The following is a 19,183-nucleotide window of genomic DNA, read 5'->3' on the forward strand; positions in this document are numbered from 1 at the left end:
CACCCGATCATATGCCTTCTCGAAGTCGAGAAGGAGCACCGCCAAATCCTCCTGCCGAAATCTAGCCAAGGCCGTAGCCTCCCAGAAAGAGAAAATGTTATCCAGAATGCTCCGATCCTGGATGAAGCCTGTCTGCGTGGAGTGGATGATGTCCGGAAGGTGAGGCTGAAGCCGCCTGCTGATCGCCTTAGCTAGGACCTTGTAGGCCGTGCCTAGCAAGGTGATCGGTCTCCACTGTCTAATCTCCAGTCTGTCTCCGCCCTCTTTGGGGAGCAAGTGAATCAACCCCTCTGCAATGCTATCCGGCATGACTCCCGTCTCCATAATCTCCTGGAATGCCAATCTGAAGCCCCTATGAAGGAGGCCCCAGTACCTCTGGAAGAAAGCCACTGAAAGACCGTCCTCTCCTGGGCATTTGCCCCGCGGTAATGCCTGAAGAGCCTCCTCCAGCTCCGTATCCGAGAAGGGGGAGAGAAGGGAGTGCTGTAGATGGGCCGGCACAACCGGTCTCGTGAAGCTCCAGACTGCCTCCCTAGCCTCTCTCACCCTGTCGTCTGCCGGCTCAGCAGAGAGAAGAACCCTGTAAAAATCTGTGGCTATCGCCCGCACCCTGGGGGGATCCACCACAACCTGGCCATCAGCCTGACGAAGCCGCCTGAGACCCTCTCGTCTGAAGCGAGGCCAGTCGCCTCAAAGAAATCCCGAGTCACTCTATCTCCAGCCTGAGTCCAAAAAGAAGACCGAGCATGGAATCGGAACTCCACCCGCCTCTCCTCGATGGATCTGATCTCAGTGCGAGCTGTCTCCATCTGCTCAGAGATCCAAGGACTCAGAGGATCTCTCTCCTGGAGTCTCTGGAGGGACGCTAAACTCCTCCGTAGGCTCCTCTCCTGCTCCCTGAAGGCCTCCAGACGGTCCAAGGCAGCCAGTCTGAGCATCCGACTAATCTCCTGCAAGCCACTGGCAAGATCACTGGCTGCCGAGCCTCTCCTGAACTGTAGCTCCTGCCAGACCTGCTCAACTCTGAGTGCGATCTCAGGCTCCTCTATGAGACAATCAGGAATCCGGACGCTCTGGCCCCGCTCTCCTCTCGAAGGGTCCTCAATCTGGAGAAGCACTGGGAAGTGGTCTGAAAAGGAGGAGCCAGCAAGTATGCCCACAGTGCCGCCTCTATCACAGGCCCACTCATCAATGTAGAATCTGTCGATGCGGGAAAGGTTAACGCCTGTGGCTCGTCTATCCGAGCGCGAGAAAGATAGACTCCCCTGCAACCTGCCAAACTCCGGGAGAGTCCACGGATCCTGGCCTCTCACCTGTAGCACTAGCTCCTCCCAGGCAGCTAGCTCTGGCCCATGAATGGTCTCCTGGCTGCCCCCCATCCTATCCTCTGCGTCCTCCAGCATGTTGCAATCCCCTCCTAGGCACCAGTGGTCTGCCAAGGGGAGGGACTGCCTGATGGTGCTCCAGAACTCGGCTCTCCCGGACGCCCCGTTAGGGGCGTAGAAGTTGAGGAAGCCAATGCGGTCTTCCCCAACCCGAAGGATGACCCACTGCGCTCGACCTTGAACTAGAGTGCCAGAGTCCACAACCTCAGAAAGAAGCTGCTCGCTGACTGAGATGCATACTCCGCCCTGGTTCCCCTGGGGGCCATATGCCGGGGACCAAAAAGTGTGACTCCTGCCTGGCAAGATCTTCCCGCAGATGCGGGTACGCCCGGCAGAAAGGTGGTGCTCCTGGATGAAAAGAATATCTATGGGTCCTCCAACGAGAGCCCTCTGGATCTCCTGACGAAGTCTGCCCCGACCAATGTGGCAGCGATGTCCACCGAGACCCTGGATGTTCCATGAGAGGATCCTCATGGATGAGCTGAGGCAAGTGAAGAAGCCGCCACTGGCTCACCCCTCTCAGCCGGCCCGGATGATCTGCCCTCCACTCTAGGAGTCTTGGGCGCCGGCTTGGAGGGAGAATAATCACTGTCTGTCCGGGTGCGGAGTCTCTCCAGAAAGAGGGTGACCTGTGTCTGAGTCCAGCCCCACTCCGCCTTCGCCCTATCCAGAGCATAGGCGTGAGACCAATCCTCTGCATATAAGTACCTAAAGGAAGGCTGCACCCTCGGGGCGGCATGGAGGAGAATCAGTAGCACCGCCTCAACTGATGTGTGGACCGGATCCACCCGCCAATCTCCTATACCAAACAGGCTCATGCGGGCTGAGTGAAGTCGGGTCTGCAGTAGATCCGTGAGCCCCAGGTCGCTGAAGTGGTGAGAAAACTCCAGTATCTGGTCACGCAGAACTTCCTCTACAGAGCTGCAATCCCAGGCTGTGTCTGGGGCAACGCTGAGAGGAAAGGAGAAGGCCACCATGCTGCTCACCACTGAAGGAGAACGCGAGGGATGGCACACCACGCAAACTCGCAGGGGCGCGACCAGAGTCTCGAATGGGCCAGCATCCAGCTGGAGGCACCTGAAAAAACTGTAATCCACTGGTAGCCCCATCACTCGCGGGGGCCCCCCAGGGGAGGCTGGGGCGAACTCTGTGGCGGGTGAAGCGAGGATCGCCATCTCCACCGGCCCGGAGTGGCGGTGAAACAGCCGCTGGACTGAACTCTGGCCTACCCAGCTGCGCTGCCCCGGGGCAGTGGGTGGTCTGGCGAAGTATCCTGGAGAGGCTGAAGGAGGGATGGGGGTGCGCGGCGAGGAGGGGGGAGAGCGAGGGGAGGATGGAAAGGCATCTGCCAGAGGATAGGAGTCAGGGGGGGCCGCCGGGGGAGGAGGGAGGGGGGGGGCGGGGGGGGGAGGGGGGGAGGAGGGAAGAGTGCTCTCCGGGTGGGGGGGAGGGGAGCCGGGGGTCGCAGAGTTCCTTGGCCTTTTAGTTAGCATCAACTTGGCTTTAATCTTCACAAGCTTGGAGCTAGAAGCACCAGATGCCTATGACTGGATCTAGGACTACACTTTATTAGCACTGGACTCCTGTAAAATCTTGGTGCAAACTAGATTGTGTACAGTTTTCCATTGTTGTACTTTATTTTCATGTTTTATGCAAACTCAACGGTGTCTGCAAAAGTCTGCCTATGGAAACTATTCACATCCCACTAGGAGCGTGAAGGAAAGCACTCTCCTCCACGTTCAACTTCTGCACTTGTGAAACTAAGAATGGGTTGCAAACTCTACCACAAATTCCAAAATTCATGCTCAAGATGATCGAGGTATTGTGGTGGCAAGAAGCATTTTTTAAGGTTTGGGTACAATCCAAGAAAACTTTGAATCTCATGTACAGTTCGCAACTTCGGTCAATCCTTAATTGCTTGGAACTTGGCTGGATCCATCCGTACCCCTTCCTTGGATACAATGTGACCAGATAGTGTATTGCTGATAAAAAGAATTCACTCTTTTTACTGTTAATGTAGAGCTTATGACTACGACGCTCTTCGAACACAATAGCCAAGTGCTCTCGGTATTGTGCTTCATTTTTAGGAAATAGACTGATATCATAAAAAAATGTATCTATAAATTGTTTGTGTTTTATGAAAATCCTATTCATCATACGATTAAATATGGCCCATGCTTTGGTACCTATAAATTATCTTTGTTTTATGAAAATCATACGATTAAATATGGCCCATGCTTTGGTAAGACCAAACGGCACTACTAAAAACTCATAAAGTCCAAATTACGTATGAAAGGTAGTTTTATGTATATCTTGTGGTGCTACACATATTTGATTGTAGTAGCCGCTCTTGAGATCAATTCGGCTTAAGCAAGCTACATCTTCCAGCTTGCCCAGAATATCATCGATGCGTGGAATTGGAAATCTGTGCTTTATCGTTACCTTGTTAAGGGTACGATAATCCACACATTTTGTATGTACCATCTTGATTGAGAGGGACAATTTTGAGGGCTATTACCATCATTTATTAAGTACTTTCACCATTGCATGATTTGACAAAGAGAAAGGTTGTATTTTAGTGAGGAGATGTGCAAAAGAAGACTTTTAATGATTTAAAGCAAGCCATAAAACCAAAGAAAATGGCGAAGATATTTTTGGTCCAGATCTTCGAGCATCATGGCATGCCAAAGACGATTATGGGAGATCGTGATACTCGCACCACTAGTCTCTTTTGGCATGCTCTATTTAATAATATGGGAACTAAATTGAATTTCTCTTCTTATCATCAAGACAGATGGGTAGAGTGAAATTGCAAGTTTAATAGTGCTTGATTTGTTGAAATGTTATATCTCTGGCCGCAAATCAATCAGACTTGGAGAAGTATTTACTACTTGTTGAGTTTGCTTACAACAATACGGTGCATACTTCTATGGGTAAAGACGTCCTTTAAAATTGTTTGTAAAGCTGTTTTGCCTCCTATCCTCTGCATGAAGGATAAAATATTTGCAAACAGATGAGTACATCAAGGATTTGGACAATGTCTTTTCACAGGTTAGGACAGCCATATAAAGGTCCCAAGAAAAGCATAAGAAAGCTACATATAAGCATAAGAAATAGTTGGAATTGAGGAAGGGTGATTGGGTTTTGTAAAAAATCCCTTTGTAAGAGGACAAGAGAAGAGGGCATGTATCCAGAGGTCTCTTGCAAATATTATAGACCATTTCAAATGTTGGAAAAGATCAATGACGTCGCTTTTCGATTGGTGTTACCAAATCATCGGCGAATACATAATGCCTTTCATGTCAATCTCTTGAAGCGGCATGTTGGTCCTGAGCCGGTGGAACCGGTGATGGAGGACCAACCTAAGGTGGACGAACTCGAAGAGGTACTATAGCCTGCAGAGATTGTCTTTCACAAGGAATGAAAAGTTGCTTGTGGTGGTAAGCTTGATCGTACGTATCTCGTCAAATTCAGAAACTATCGATAATTTAGATTACAGGAGTCCAGTGCTAATAAAGTGCAGTCCTAGGTCCAGTCATAGGCATCTGGTGCTTCTAGCTCCAAGCTTGTGGAGATTAAAGCCAAGTTGATGCTAACTAAAAGGCGAAGGAAGTCAGTACAGGGGGTTCCTTGTCTAAGTTTGAGAGGCAACAGTACTGAATGGAAAAGTGGTGCTATTATAGGCATACCCAAGTGTCTGCTTTGCCTTGGGATTAAAAAATGCTCATCTGATAACCAGTAGGGCGTAATGTAATCTTTCACTTTTAATGCTTTTGGCCATCAATCAAAAGTAAAAGCTAACCATACTTGGTGATGGTGTCTTAATGTTGCAGCTTGCAAAGCATATGACTATGCAAAAAGCAATAATATTTCAGTGATCGAGTATCCAAAAAGTACAGTTGCACAGGCTGGGCTCTCTCCAACTGAGCTTGTAGCTGCTCTCAGGTGCAGTCTCTCACAGGTTGGATGCTTGTTTTCAGAATTTGTCTGATTTGCTTGCGTTTATCATCCTTAGCCTATTTTTAAAAAAATTTTATGGCAGCGTAAAAATGTCAACATCTTGTTTCTTTTATAACCTATTCATTTGCCTTGGATCATAGGCTAGATTATGCTAGGCAAGTGGGCCCTCATTAATGGAATCATTGGGCTAGGAGGCTCTCAAAATAATGGAAGTGCTGTCCATGTTGGTATGACTCCATTTGTGAAAATTGTTCAGGCATGGTACAACAAACACCTGCTCTTAATAAGGCAAAAGTTTCCCCACTTCTTCAAACTTAGAGGGGGTGGGGGCCGCTCCCACTTAGATGCGGCTACTGCACTGATTCCTTCTATAGCTAGAGGACTTTGAGGCTCTGCCCTCACAAAGAGACTGCTGCTATTCTACAGTTCTCTTCCTGCATTTCGTTGCTGTAGCAGCGAAAGTGAAAAGCTTTTTTGGTCATCTTTCCTCTCTCACATATGGGAATGTAAATCCTACTTTTCTGCCTATCTGCAGGCCAGGCTCCTAGATCCCTCCTTGATGTTGATGACAGGTGGGTGATGATTGGGTATTTTGGATGGTCTTTTGGAGTTGGGAGAGCTGCCATGGGAATGAACTCTGATCATTGGCAGTCTAGGAGGCCTCAAACATACCTTTCATCGCCACGGCCCACACTGTCTGGCTGTGCAGGCAGATCCAGATATAGTCAGAGGCCATACCCTGTCACAAGCTGGTCCCTAGGAAGCATAAGGCACGCTAGGAGGAAGCATGAAACACTAATAGTCTCATGCCTGCTGTCATATCTTGGCGTGTTAGATGTAAAGTGGCCATTGAGGACACCCACACACACTGTTTATCCCATCAATGTTTTGGGAGATTGTGAGCACAGTTGGGCGGAAGTACATGCTTTTTGGGAGCAGAGTGGAGGCTTCAAGGCACTGATTGAGCTGCTTGGTAACATCATAAGGCTCTTCTTTAAGCATGGAAGACAGCTTTGTTCTTTCCTAGGCTCACAATGGGGCATAGTGCTCATCATGAGCTCAACACTTGCACATAAAGAATGGCTGTATGTCCATGTGGCACGCAAGTGTGAGGTGCACAAGACATTTATATAGTAGAGATGTGCTCAGATGAGGCAAGGGTTGGGATGAGGACACAGTCATTCAGTGCATAGACTTACAAACCAGGTCTAGAAGTGTCTACAGCTGACAATGGCATGTGATTCAAGCTGTAGTGTCTTAGAGTTGGGTTGTGCAAACCCAAAGGCTGGCACCCAACCAATATTGACTCGTGGTTGAGATGTATAGGACCTATGGTTGGATGGTGAGCTCATTGGATCTATGCTTGCTGTCTTGATTGTTGCACTGTAAGAATATGTGTTTCTCACAACTTACACCATGTCAGATTCAAGCTAGAGCAATAAGCATCCATAGCATAAGTAGAGGTTGCAATAGTCTAAATTTTTTATCAGTTTTGTGTCGCAAATACTGGAATTGTCAAGCTTTCCTAGAGTTAAAAAGTTGCTAAGTTAGTCTGCCTCGCTTTTGGATTTACTTTATTTTTGGGTCTATTGGCAGGCAGTATGAAATCGACTTTGTGTTATTGGCTGGCTTCTTAAAGCTCTTGCCTGGGGAACTCATACAAGCTTATCCTCGAGCCATTTTGAACATACACCCTGCTCTTCTTCCTGCATTTGGGGGCAAAGGCTATTATGGTAGAAAGGTTCATGAAGCAGTTATCAAGTCAGGTGCCAGGTGAGTCTTGTTTCGATGGATTTTCACTCGTCTCCTTGGAGTTTACTCTCTGATGAAATGTTACCGTGGTGCTCTCAATGATGAAAATAATCATGAGTGAATAACATCATTTACCTTTGTTGTTGCCAATAACCATGGTTTTGGGTTTTGTAATGTGTTACACATGCTGATGGGGGCCTCTCTTGGCAGCAGGCAGGTTTTTCTCATGTATTTCACTACGGGTTTACCTTTCGTGAATGACGTTTAAGCATAGGCATTTGGAAGTGATGGAAAATTGCTACCATAAGAGAAGCCTTGGAGGGGATTTCATAATGGTTATAAGATTAACATGCATATCTACCATGTGACCCAAGGCCTTTGGGTCTTGACTCCTATGAGAGTTACACAATCACGACTCACATTTGTGCTAGAGAGGTTAAGAAAGGTGACACTATTATGTAAGTGGACACTAATCTATGGGTTAGGGACCTAATCTAGTGGGGTTAGGGGGCACCGGGGTTGGGGATTAGCAGGCAGATACTTGGCTAGGATTCTTGGATTGATAAGACAGGCTTAATTGGTTGTTTATAGCAAATTAGCTATTTATGGTGTAGTTATCACTATATAAGTGAGAGTTTGGGTTATTATGAGACATGGTTGTGTGTGGATGCTCCATTGAAGGTCTAGCTAGGACTAGGAGAGGAGAAATGCTCATGTTGTGCACATGGCGAGTACGTAGGTTGGTGTGTCGAAGGCCTTCGGGCAGGCTTCAGTCGTATGGGATGTTGGAGTTAGATGTGGGTGTTGGGTATTCGGAGCTTCATGTGTGTGAACTAGCCCTTGTATGTGTTTGTGTCCATGTGTGTGTGAACCCACTCTTATGAGTGGATAAGGTAAGTGTGCCACATGTCATTAGCGTGTCTGTGTGTTGACATGTGTCCTGTGTATGTGTGTGTCAAAAGACAAGGCTACTCTAAAGCCTACAAAAAGCCATCTAATCAATCGATCATTGAGTGATGCAAATTCTCATGCCAGCACCCCCTTCATTGCTGCTCTCTCAGCTACGTCAATGACTGCCCTGTGCAACTTATGCCCTGCTTTGGACAGCTTTTGTTGCACCGCCTTCTCTGCAGGCAGCGTCTCAGCAAGCACATGTGCGTCGTCTATCTGCCATGTGTGTGCCACTACCTGCCGTCTGTAAGCTGAGTGCAGCCCACTGTTATAGCCATCTCTGTCACTTCCAACTCGTGTCACCTACACAGCACAACCAGCACCAGTGCTTCACCTCCATGTGTGCCTCCCATTCACCTTCAGCAACTCCCACCTACTGACGACCAGAGCTGCCATAGCTGCTCAGCCTATTGCCACCGTGTTGCCGATCTACAGGTGCCTACTCCCCTCCTCTATACTTGTAGACCACTTCAACAGCAGATCAGCAACAAATTGGGGGAATTTCTTTGTTTTTGCAGACTTTGGAAAAATCAATTTGGGGCTTTTTAAAAAATCAGGTGAAATTGACTAATTCAAGCTTCTATAACATCAAAAATTTGGGCCTTTTTCAATTTGACCCCTCCATCGAATTGAAGCATGGAGTCATGGTAACGCCGCCGTAAAAAGTTTGTATAGACATTCCATCTATCTGCATGGAGGTGGATAAAAATCTCCAAAAATACTTATTTTTCGTGTTTTTAACATGGCTATATCACTCCCTTGTAGCATGTGATGGAGTACTTCCTTTTTGTGTGTTGGGTCTCGTTCCGAACGGAGGTTTGTTGGGTATTCGGAGCTTTGTGTGTGTGAACCAGCCCTTGTATGTGTTTGTGTCCATGTTTGTGTGAACCCACTCTTATGAGTGGATAAGTGTGAGAGTAGAGCCCAATTGCATTTGTAAGCAATTTAATAAGCAAGAGATTTCTTGTATGACTTTGTGTCTTCTCTCTCCTCCACTTGTGTCACCTAGCATGAGCACCACAAATTCTCAACAGTGTGAACCAGCCCTTGTATGTGTTTGTGTCCATGTTTGTGTGAACCCACTCTTATGAGTGGATAAGTGTGCCATGTCATTAGTGTGTGTGTGTGTGTGTGTGTGTGTGTGTGGACATGTATCCTATGTATGTGTCAAATGATAAGGCTACTCTAAAGCCTACAAAAAGCATTGTACTTCGTGAACTTTGAACACATCTAATCAATCTATCATCGAGTTGTGCAAATTCTCTGTGCATCTGAAGTAAAGAAGGCACTTGACAAAAGGGTGAAAGTACAAGCCACTGAGGAAGTAGTGGCAGCCGAGAAGGAGGCACTAAAAGAAAGGCTCGCAGCTACTTTGAGCTGGGTGGATGTGGTAAAGAAACATAAACCAATGGATGCAAGCAAGTGTTGGAATGCACAGCGGAAAATGAAACAAGTGCTGTGGAGAACAAAACGCAGAAGTGTAGAGAGAGAGAAGCTGTATAAACTCTACTATATACACAAGATCCGGTACAAGAGGATGTGGGGGACCAAGGGTGGTATTTATACCACCTCCCAGTGCTGGTCGGCCAGCCATAAAATAGCCGACAACAGCCCAAATGACGTGCAATTAAGGAAGATGAAAGAATGCACATGGGTATTGACACGATCCCACAACCATGCGTGATCCTCCTGCTCCTTCCGAGTAGAGGGTAAAAGCTCTCCGTCCTCCAGTGGTGGTCAAAAGGCCGCAAAAACAACAACAAGGGCAAAGGGAAGTCTTCATTGGTGAAGTCTTCTGAGAAGAAGCCCAAATCATAGCGTGATACTTTGAAGGCCGAGCAGACCTGTAACCATTGTGGCCAGAAGGGTCAATATTGGAGGAAATGTCCTCAGCGTTGCACCGAGAAAGGTGTTGATTCCTTAGCTGCAGTTGCAAAGATTCTAGCTTTTATGCACTTGAAGATTATGGACACTGAAGCTTCATCTTCTTCGAGCAGGGAGGCGGTTGGTCTCATTGTTGGGGATACTTGGGAGTGGATTCTAGACAGTGATGCTTCCAGGCACATGACTCCGTCTTGAGAGTTGTTACAGGATCTTTGAAGGCAGACAAGTCACATCTTTATTGGTGACAATTCCACTATCCCGATTCACAGTGAGGGTAGGTTGGAGATTATTCCCGATGGCAGAGGGGAAGCATTCCTCTCGAGTTCTTTTATGTTCCAGCTCTTGGCTTTCATCTTTTGTCAATGCATGAGGTTTGCAAGATTGGCATGCGGGCGGAGTTTGATGAGCATTTTGTTGCTCCGGGACAAAGCACCAGGCTAGGTTGTTTGGGAAGGCGGAGTGGAGAATGGGATTTACAAACTCTTAGCACTCTCTTCTCTGACAGGTACTCAACTCAGTGATTTGTGGCATTTCTGTTTTGGCCACTTGAATGTGGATGTGGTGTGGCGGGCTTTCTGGGACCAGATGGTGGATGGCTTGCCAGATGTTGGCAGCAAGCAAGAACATTGTAGTTCTTGCATCCGTGGGAAGCAACACAAGGAGTCTTTTCCGAAGTAGGCTACTAGGCGGGCTTTGAAACCATTGGAGTTGGTACACATTGACTTGTGTGGACCTATGTAGACCCCATCTTTGGGAGGTTCCTTGTATTTCACGCTGCTTATGGGTGATTGTAGCAAGTTGACATGGGTTTATTTTCTCTCACAGAAGGACCAAGTCTTTGCTCGGTTCAAGGATTGGCATGTTATGGTTGCCTTGAGAGAATGAAGTAGTTGAATGAAAGAACAAGACCGTGGTGGAGATGGCGAGAACGATGTTGGAGCATGGTGATCTTTCTCGTCCACTTTGGGGAGAGGTTGTGGCTATGCCTCAACCGATCTCCGACGTCTTCAATACCTAAGATGACTCCATTTGAGGCTTATTTTGGCAGGAAACCATATGTCTCCCATTTTCGTGTTTTTGGGAGTGATGCCTATGTTCACATACCAAAGAAGCAGAGGGGGAAGCTTGACTCAAAGTCCTAGAAGCTTGTTTTTGTGGGATATAACACTCTTTCCAAAGGCTACAGGTTATATGACCCAGAGCGGAATGAGGTTGTTGTCAGTAGAGATGTTGTCTTGATGAGCATGTTCTAGCTTCTACTATTGAGGAGCCATCGCTTCTTGGAGAGCCAGATGAGTATGAGGATGGTTCCCAGGCTATTATTCCAGCTGGCTAGCCTCGGGCCGTTGTAGAGATTGAGCTCGAGGTTGGAGATGAGCCACAGTAGCAGCATGATGCTCTGTCTTCTGTTTGAGTACCAAAATGGTTGTTGGACACCATTCGGGAGCTAGGTGTTACGGAGTATCCCTTTGAGTGGACCACGGAGGATGGACCTCGAAGATTGCATAGAGTTCGTGATAAAAGTCAATTAGAGGAGCTGTTTTACAGGTGAGCTATGCATTGATGTTGTCGAGTATCATTCGGGACAAAGAGCCCACTTCCGTTAAGGACGCTCTTTCCTAGGAGACTTGGAGAAAAGCCATGCAAGTGGAACTTGAAGCAATAGAGAAGAATAAAACTTGGGAGCTGGTTCCAAGGCCGTCAAAACGGTCAGTCATTGGTGTCAAGTGGGTTTACAAGACCAAGTATACGTTTGATGGATTAGTGGACAAGCACAAGGTCAGACTTATGGCTAAGGGCTATGCTCAGCGCCCTGGCATTGACTCTGAGGACACTTTTGCACCGACAGCTAGGATGACCACGATTCGGACAGTTCGTGCCCTTGCCTATTCTCAGCAGTGGCCGGTGTATCAGATGGATGTAAAATCTGCGTTCCTGAATGGTGATTTGCAGGAAGAGGTGTATGTTGAGCAACCTCTAAGCTTTGAGGTTCCGGGACCAGAAGGTATGGTTTACAGGTTATAGAAGGCCTTGTATGGACTTAAAAAGGCTCCCAGGGCTTGGAACTAGAAGATTGATTTTTTCTTTCTTAGAAAGGGTTTCCAGAGATCAGTTGTAGATCCGAACTTGTATCTCTTTTGTCAATGTGGTATGGTCACTTTGATTATCCTCTATGTGGATGATCTTATTCTCATTGGCGGTCATGTGGAGTACATAGCTGTGACGAAGGCTACCTTGTCAAAGGAGTTTGAGATGGCGGATTTAGGCTCCTTTTCTTTTTGGGATTGGAGATTTGGCAGACCCATAAGGGGTTCTTTGTTTCTCAGCAACAACGGTATGTTCATCAATTGCTAGAGACCTTTGGGATGGAGAATTGCAAGCCTATTTCATCTCCGATGGACTCAAATACCAAACTGACAGTACATGATCCTTGTGAGCAGGTTGATGCCTCCTTGTATTGGAAGCTTGTTGGTTCATTGATTTGGTTGTTGAACACCAGATTGGACTTGAGTTTTCCAGTGGGGCTGTTGAGCTCATTTATGCATACACCTTTGAAGACTCATTGGGATACAAGATTGCGGATCTTGCGGTATCTGCAGGGTACAAAGGATCTTGGCCTCTTTTATAACACTGGATGGGGAATAAAGGACCGAGTTAGTCTCCGAGGTTGGAGTGACTCTGATTGGGGAGGAGATCTAGACACGAGGAGATCTATATCAAGCTACGGCTTTACCCTTGGCTCAGGAGCTATTTCGTGGAGCAGCAAGAGGCAACCAACTACGATCAGTAATTGGTGTCAAGTGGGTCTACAAGACCAAGTATAGGTTTAATGGGTCGGTGGACAAGCACAAGGCCAGACTTGTGGCTAAGGGCTATACTCAGTGGCCTGGCATCGACTATGAGGACACTTTTGCACCGACAGCTAGGATGACCATGATTCGGACAGTTCTTGCCCTTGCCTCTTCTTAGCAGTGGCTGGTGTATCGGATGGATGTAAAATCTGTGTTCTTGAATGGTGAATTGCAGGAGGAGGTGTATGTTGACCAACCTCCAGGCTTTGAGGTTCCAGGATCAAAGGAAATGGTTTACAGGTTATGGAAGGCCTTGTATGGTCTTAAACAAGCTCCCAGGGCTTGGAATTAGAAGATTGATTCGTTCTTTCTTCGAAAGGGTTTCCAGACATTAGTTGCAGATCCGAACTTGTATCTCTTTCGGAAACGCAGTGTGACGAAGGCTGCCTTGTCAAAGGAGTTTGAGATGACGGATTTAGGCTTACTCCATTTCTTTTTGGGATTGGAGATTCGGCAGACCCATAAGGGGTTCTTTGTTTCTTAACAGTGGTATGTTCATAAGTTGCTGGAGGCCTTTGGGATGGAGAATGGCAAGCCTATTTCATCTCCGATGGACCCGAATACCAAACTGACAATACATGATCCTTGTGAGCAGGTTGATGCCTCCTTGTATTGGAAGCTGTTGGTTCATTGATTTGGTTGCTGAACACCAGATTAGACTTTAGTTTCCGAGTGGGGTTGTTGAGCTCATTTATGCAGACACCTTTGAAGACTCATTGGGACGCAGGATTGCGGATCTTGCAGTATTTGTAGGGTACGAAGGATCTTGGACTCTTCTATGACACTGGAAGGGGAAGGAACAAAGGACTGAGTTAGTCTCCGAGGTTGGAGGGACTCTGATGGGGGAGGAGATCCAGACACGAGGAGATCTTACATCAGGCTATGGATTTACCCTTGGCTCAGGAGCTATTTCTTGGAGTAGCAAGAGTTAGCTAACTATTGCCTTGTCTTCTACTGAGGCAAAGTATCGGGCTGCTTGTGGTGCTCCTCGCGAGGTTATGTGGCTGCGGAGGTTACTTGGAGAGATTGGGTTTCCACAGAAGGAACCCACGGTCATGCTAGAGCTGTATAGCTTGTTCGACGGAGGACAATGCGGCGGACCTCTTCACGAAGCCTCTACCTGAGCAGATCCTCCGTCAGTACTCCAGCTCATTGGGATTGGTTCCACATCTAGGAGCTGAGAGGGGGTGTTAGCAGTCATCTCTTGTCTATACCATCATATAGGGAGTGAGGGCCTTTGTTGTGGGTGTGCCTGCACGTGTTAGGTTTCTCTCCATTTTTCCTCATTGTCCCTTTTCCCTGCTTTTAGGACCCATGGGGGGGTGTTCTTTTCTGGTGTCGGGTGTAGTAGTGTTGGCCGACCAGGTGTGTCCCATTATTGCTGGCCGACTCTTGTTTTGTACAACAACAGCCTGGTGCTCTTCTTCCGTCTCCTAAAGTGCTGGTCGTACAATAGCTTTTCTATCTCCTGAAGTGCTGGTCGTACAACAGCTTTTCTCTCCCTCTTGAAGTGCTGGCCGTACAGGAGTTCTCCCTCCCGTGAGGCTGGTCGTACAATAGGACAACAATTCTGCTTCTCCTAAGAGCTGGCCATTCAGCAGGATAGCAGTGCTCCTCCTGAGAGCGGGTCGTACAGCAGGACAACACCTTCTCTCTCTTTTCCCGGAGTGGCCACTGTTTTTGTGGCTGTTTCGAGGCTGATTTGTACTGGTTCTTGGTGCTGCTCGTATCTAGATCCCTGAGCAAGTGTTTGCTGAGGAAGCTTTGTGGAAAATCCGGTGCAGGATTGCACCCGCACCTTGGCATGTTGTAGTAGTTTATTCTTTGAATAAAGAAATTCCTACGGGGGGCTGGCCGTTCCGGCTCAGTGTTGTGTTTCTTTTGGAGTCGTTTATGGTTCTTCTACTGCGTCACAAAGTTTGTTTCTGGTATTGTGCTTTCTGTCTGTTGCCCGAGGGTTCTGGGATTTGGTTTCGTTGGACTGGATTGGTTTCATTTGTATGAGAGCACAACTTCTGGCCTTTTCTATCTAGGTAGACGGTCCTACAGTTATGGACAAGACCTAAAGTTGCGAGGAACACGAGAGGATTTAAACTCTCGAGCACATGGTGGAGCAATACATCGAGATCATTGATGTAGAGTTTGACCATCATAACTCTTTTGACGAGGCAGCTTGGTCAAGAGCTTCAAGAAAAGGATGCAAATTTGAAGATGTACCAGTCAGACCCTCATGTAAGGACAATTATGGAAAGCAAAAGGATCATGGGATCCAGTGCTACAGATGTTTTCCTAGACTTGGCGTCAATGCTGGAAATAAATCCCAGGAAGTTAGCTTTTTACTATCTTCTTCAAGAAGGGAATATTGTCCTTGATGCATGGGGCAAGTATCAGGTAAAACCGGATTTGGGGTTGGCTAAACCTCATCAGTCATTGGTTGCTGAGGAAGCTTCTAGATATTCTTCTAGAAAGAGAAAGACGGCTCCTGTTTCGAGCCTACCTATTGTTCGAGATGGAGACATGCATTATTTTAGAGAAGTGATGGCTCAGTAGATGCCTCGGACGGAGCACAACGAACGGAAGATATAAGCTCCTATGGCAACGGGTTGTTGTATCAAGCGTGAATGTTTTGGGAGCCAATGTTCTTGCCACAAAAAGAACGAAGTTTTGGAGGAGATTTAGACACTATTTTGGGTGTTGTGAATGTTGGTTTTCTCCTTGATATTTATGGGATTTTGTTCCAAAAATTTTGATTGTACATAAATATATTGGCTATAGGCTTTTTATCGAGATAAGTATTTATGTTTAATGCTTTTCTTTTGCCAATATTTGAAATTTTGTACATGTTGAACTCCCTTGCTGATGCAAGTGGAGAGTGTTTCTCATATGTATCGTGAGATGTGTTTCAGGAAAGTTATTTTTTTTTCTGAAAGGTGTTTTCTCTGATTCTAGAAAAGGCTTCTCTATGGTTTTGATGAATAGTTTATGGTTTTAGTCTTGTGTATTAGAGGCTCCTAGGAGTATGGGATGCTAGAATTGTCGCCTACACAAGGATCTCATATGGGGAGTATTCTAGTGGTATGGGACGCTAGAATATGTCACATATGCGGTTACAAAACTATGAATTATTTATTGTTGGTGGTGGACTCACACACACAGTGATGTTTCTTGCAGATTAGGGTTAGGTGCAGGAAGAAGAAGCTCACACAGAAATGAGAGAGAAAATGAAATGAAATGATATATTAACGTCTTCAGAAGGCCAAAATGACCTATGAGACCAAAAAGGTTACAACAATTGGTGGATCTGATACAATGTCTGTGTAAGGAAAGCTAAAAACAACTAAACAACTAACTGAAACTGAAACAACTATGAGGAAAAGTACGGTACTAGGAGCTCCTAATGGATAACATCTGGGAGGAAAACTCCAGCAACAAAGGTAAGCATCATACACATCACTATCCAAAGACGTCTCTCATCGGTCGATGGCGGATATCCTCAATGTCCTCCATGGTGAGTACTCTGACTGGACGTCTCCCATGCCGTGCTAGTATGGTCCTGATCCTCTGTTGTAGTCTCCGCCGGTGTCGAGATGGGCCTCTCATCTTGGGGCGCCTGGACCGCCCCAGCTCTATAGAGAGCCAAAACACCAAATGTGTGGTAGAGCCACAAAATTTAAGTCAACCCTTGCATGTGTCACATCCATATAATATAGAAGTACAAAAGTTATATGGATAGAGTGTCCTTTCACACTTGATATCCAAGGGGAAAAACCACATGGGAAAAAGTGCCCTTGGTTAAGCCCTGTTCACACACAACACTACCATAAGTGAGCATCCAAATGTCAGAATATGCAGCGGAAATGATAACCAAACTTGGGTAGACAAGAGCAAGTAGAATGCAGAAAATAGACAACACAAGAAACACGGAGAGATAGGTGTGTAAATAAACTCTTCTCTATACACAAGATCCCGCAAAAGATTGAATGAGGAAGTGGTGGGGGCATGGGGCCTATTTATATTGAGCAGTTGGCCAGCACTGATGGGCCTCCACGACTGCATACATCCAGTCGGCCAGCACTGATGGGCCTCCACAACTGCATGAGCAGTCGGCCAGCAATAAAAAAGGTCCACGACTGCATACATCCAGTCGGCCAGTAGTACAGAGGTCCACGACTGTTGTTGGGCAGTCGGCCAATCACATGTCTGCTGATGGGCGAGTCGGCTAGCCACTCAGTGCTCCTGCCAACCTGTGGCATCCCTCCACACCACTGGAAAATGGAAAAAAATAGGGAAAAAATACGGGGAGTGAGGAAAAATGATAAAACACCTCAAGGGCGGGCACACCCACAACAGAGGCCCTGGTGTATAAATAGGAGATGACTTCTAACACCCCCTCTCAGCTCCTGGCTGTGAAACCAACCCAAGGGAGCTAGAGTGCCGCCTGAGCGTAGCCTGAGGAGAGACTTCGTGAAGAAGTCCGCCGCATTGTCTTCCGTCGAACAATAAAGTAGCAAGAGGTCACCAGCCAAGATCTTCTCACGTACAAAGTGATACTGTATCTCTAAATGCTTGGTCCGGGCATGGAAAACCGGGTTCCGAGCAATAGCTATACAACTCTGGTTATCGCACTGGATGACTGTGGGCTCCTTCTGTGGAAACCCAATCTCGCCTAGCAGCCTCCGCAGCCATACAACCTCACAAGCAACACCACAAGCAGCCCGGTACTCTGCCTCTGTCAAAGAAAGGGCAATAGTTGGTTGCCTCTTGCTGCTCCAAGAAACTGCTCCTGAGCAGAGGGTAAAACTATATCCTGAAGTAGATCTTCTCGTGTCTGGATCTCCTCCCCAATCTGAGTCACTCCACCCTTGGAGCCTGACTCCATCCCCTCCTGTGTAAAAGAGTCCCAGATCCTTCGTACTCTGCAGATACCGCAAGATCCGCCGCAATCCTGCGTCCCAATGAGACTTCAAAGGCGTCTGCATAAAAGAGCTCAACAGTCCCACGGAGAAGCTCAAGTCCAATCTGGTGTTCAGCAACCACATCAATGCACCAACCAACTTCCGGTACTGCGAGGCATCAACTGGCTCACAAGGATCAGTAACTGTTAACTTTGTGTTCGGGTCCATCGGCGAAGTAATAGGCTTGCAGTTCTCCTTCCCAAAGGCCTCAAGCAACTCATGAACATATCGCTGCTGAGAGACGAAAAACCCCCTCTAGGTCTGCCAGATCTCCAATCCCAAAAAGAAGTGGAGTAAGCCTAAGTCGGTCATCTCAAACTCCTTTGACAAGGCAGCCTTCGTCACTCTAATGTGCTCCATATGACCACCGGTGAGAACGAGATCATCCACATAAAGGATGATAAGCGTGACCATGCCGCGTTCCCGAAAGAGATACATGTTCGGATCTGCAACCGATCTCTTAAATCCAGTCCGAATAAAGAAGGAATCAATCTTCTGATTCCAAGTCCTGGGAGCCTGCTTGAGACCATACAAGGCCTTACGTAACCTGTAAACCATCCCTTCACATCCTGGAACAATAAAGCCTGGAGGCTGTTCAACATACACCTCCTCCTGCAGGTCACCATTAAGGAACGCAGATTTTACATCCATTTGATACACGGGCCACCTCTGACAAGAAGCAAGGGCAAGAACGGTCCGAATCGTGGACATCCGCGCTGTCGGTGCAAAGGTATCCTCGTAGTCGATGCCTAGCCGCCATAGTCACAAGGAACGAGGGACGGTAATGGGGGACGGGGACGGGGACGGATGGTGGCCGATTGTGGCTAGATAGCATGAGACGATTCTGGAGAAGGTTGGCACACTGCCAACCAGGCTACATGCATCTGCGGTGAGTTATTATACACCTACTGCATATGGGCTGTAAATTTTAGGTCCGTTGCGGCGCGCAGTTTCACACCAGCCTACTTGGGGGAAGGTGCGGAGGGGGGCGTGAGCCCCTCTTTGCAGGGGGTGGGGGGGGGGGGGGGGGGATGACTCCCCCCCGGCCCGAAGGGCCGTTTTCACTAAACTCCATGCTTATAGCCTTGTAGCCTTGTTCTTATATAGATATTAGATAGGCAAGAGAGAGGCAAGGGCAAGTGAGAGAGAGAGAGGCAAGGGCCAAGCCTCAAGGGCCAAGGCCCAAGGCCCAAGGCCCCAAAGCTCAAGCCTAAATGCCAAACCTCAAGGCAAGAGAGAGGCAAGGGCCAAGGCCCAAGGCCCAATCCTCAAAGGCTCAAGGCCTCCCCAAACGGCTAGAAACGGCCTCGCAAACGGCTAGAAACGGGCAAAAGAAACCACAGAATGGCTCCCTGCCGTCCCCCACAGCCGTCCCCGTTCCTACTGTTGTCCCCTTCACCGTCCCTTGTGAGGGACGCCTCTAGGGGGACATCCGACCGTCCCC

At 47.5% G+C, this 19,183-nt stretch overlaps 1 protein-coding gene across 4 annotated transcripts in view; it reads left to right on the forward strand.

Moving 5' to 3' along the window:
* LOC147621381 (Formyl transferase) overlaps nt 1-19,183 on the forward strand; it is a 48,051-nt gene that overhangs the window by 5,501 nt on the left and 23,367 nt on the right. For all 4 annotated transcript variants that reach the window (XR_015269817.1, XR_015269819.1, XR_015269818.1 and 1 more), the window contains exons 2-3: nt 5,219-5,330; nt 6,942-7,118. Coding sequence is in view for 1 of the 4 variants with exons in the window: in XM_086824130.1 (XP_086680256.1) it covers nt 5,219-5,330; nt 6,942-7,118 (289 nt within the window). In the remaining 3 variants the exon portion in view is untranslated. The remainder of the gene's footprint in view (nt 1-5,218; nt 5,331-6,941; nt 7,119-19,183) is intronic.

This window comes from Cibotium barometz, chromosome 30 (assembly GCF_041138505.1).
Source record: "Cibotium barometz isolate CiBa-2024 chromosome 30, ASM4113850v1, whole genome shotgun sequence".
Taxonomy (NCBI): domain Eukaryota; kingdom Viridiplantae; phylum Streptophyta; class Polypodiopsida; order Cyatheales; family Cibotiaceae; genus Cibotium; species Cibotium barometz.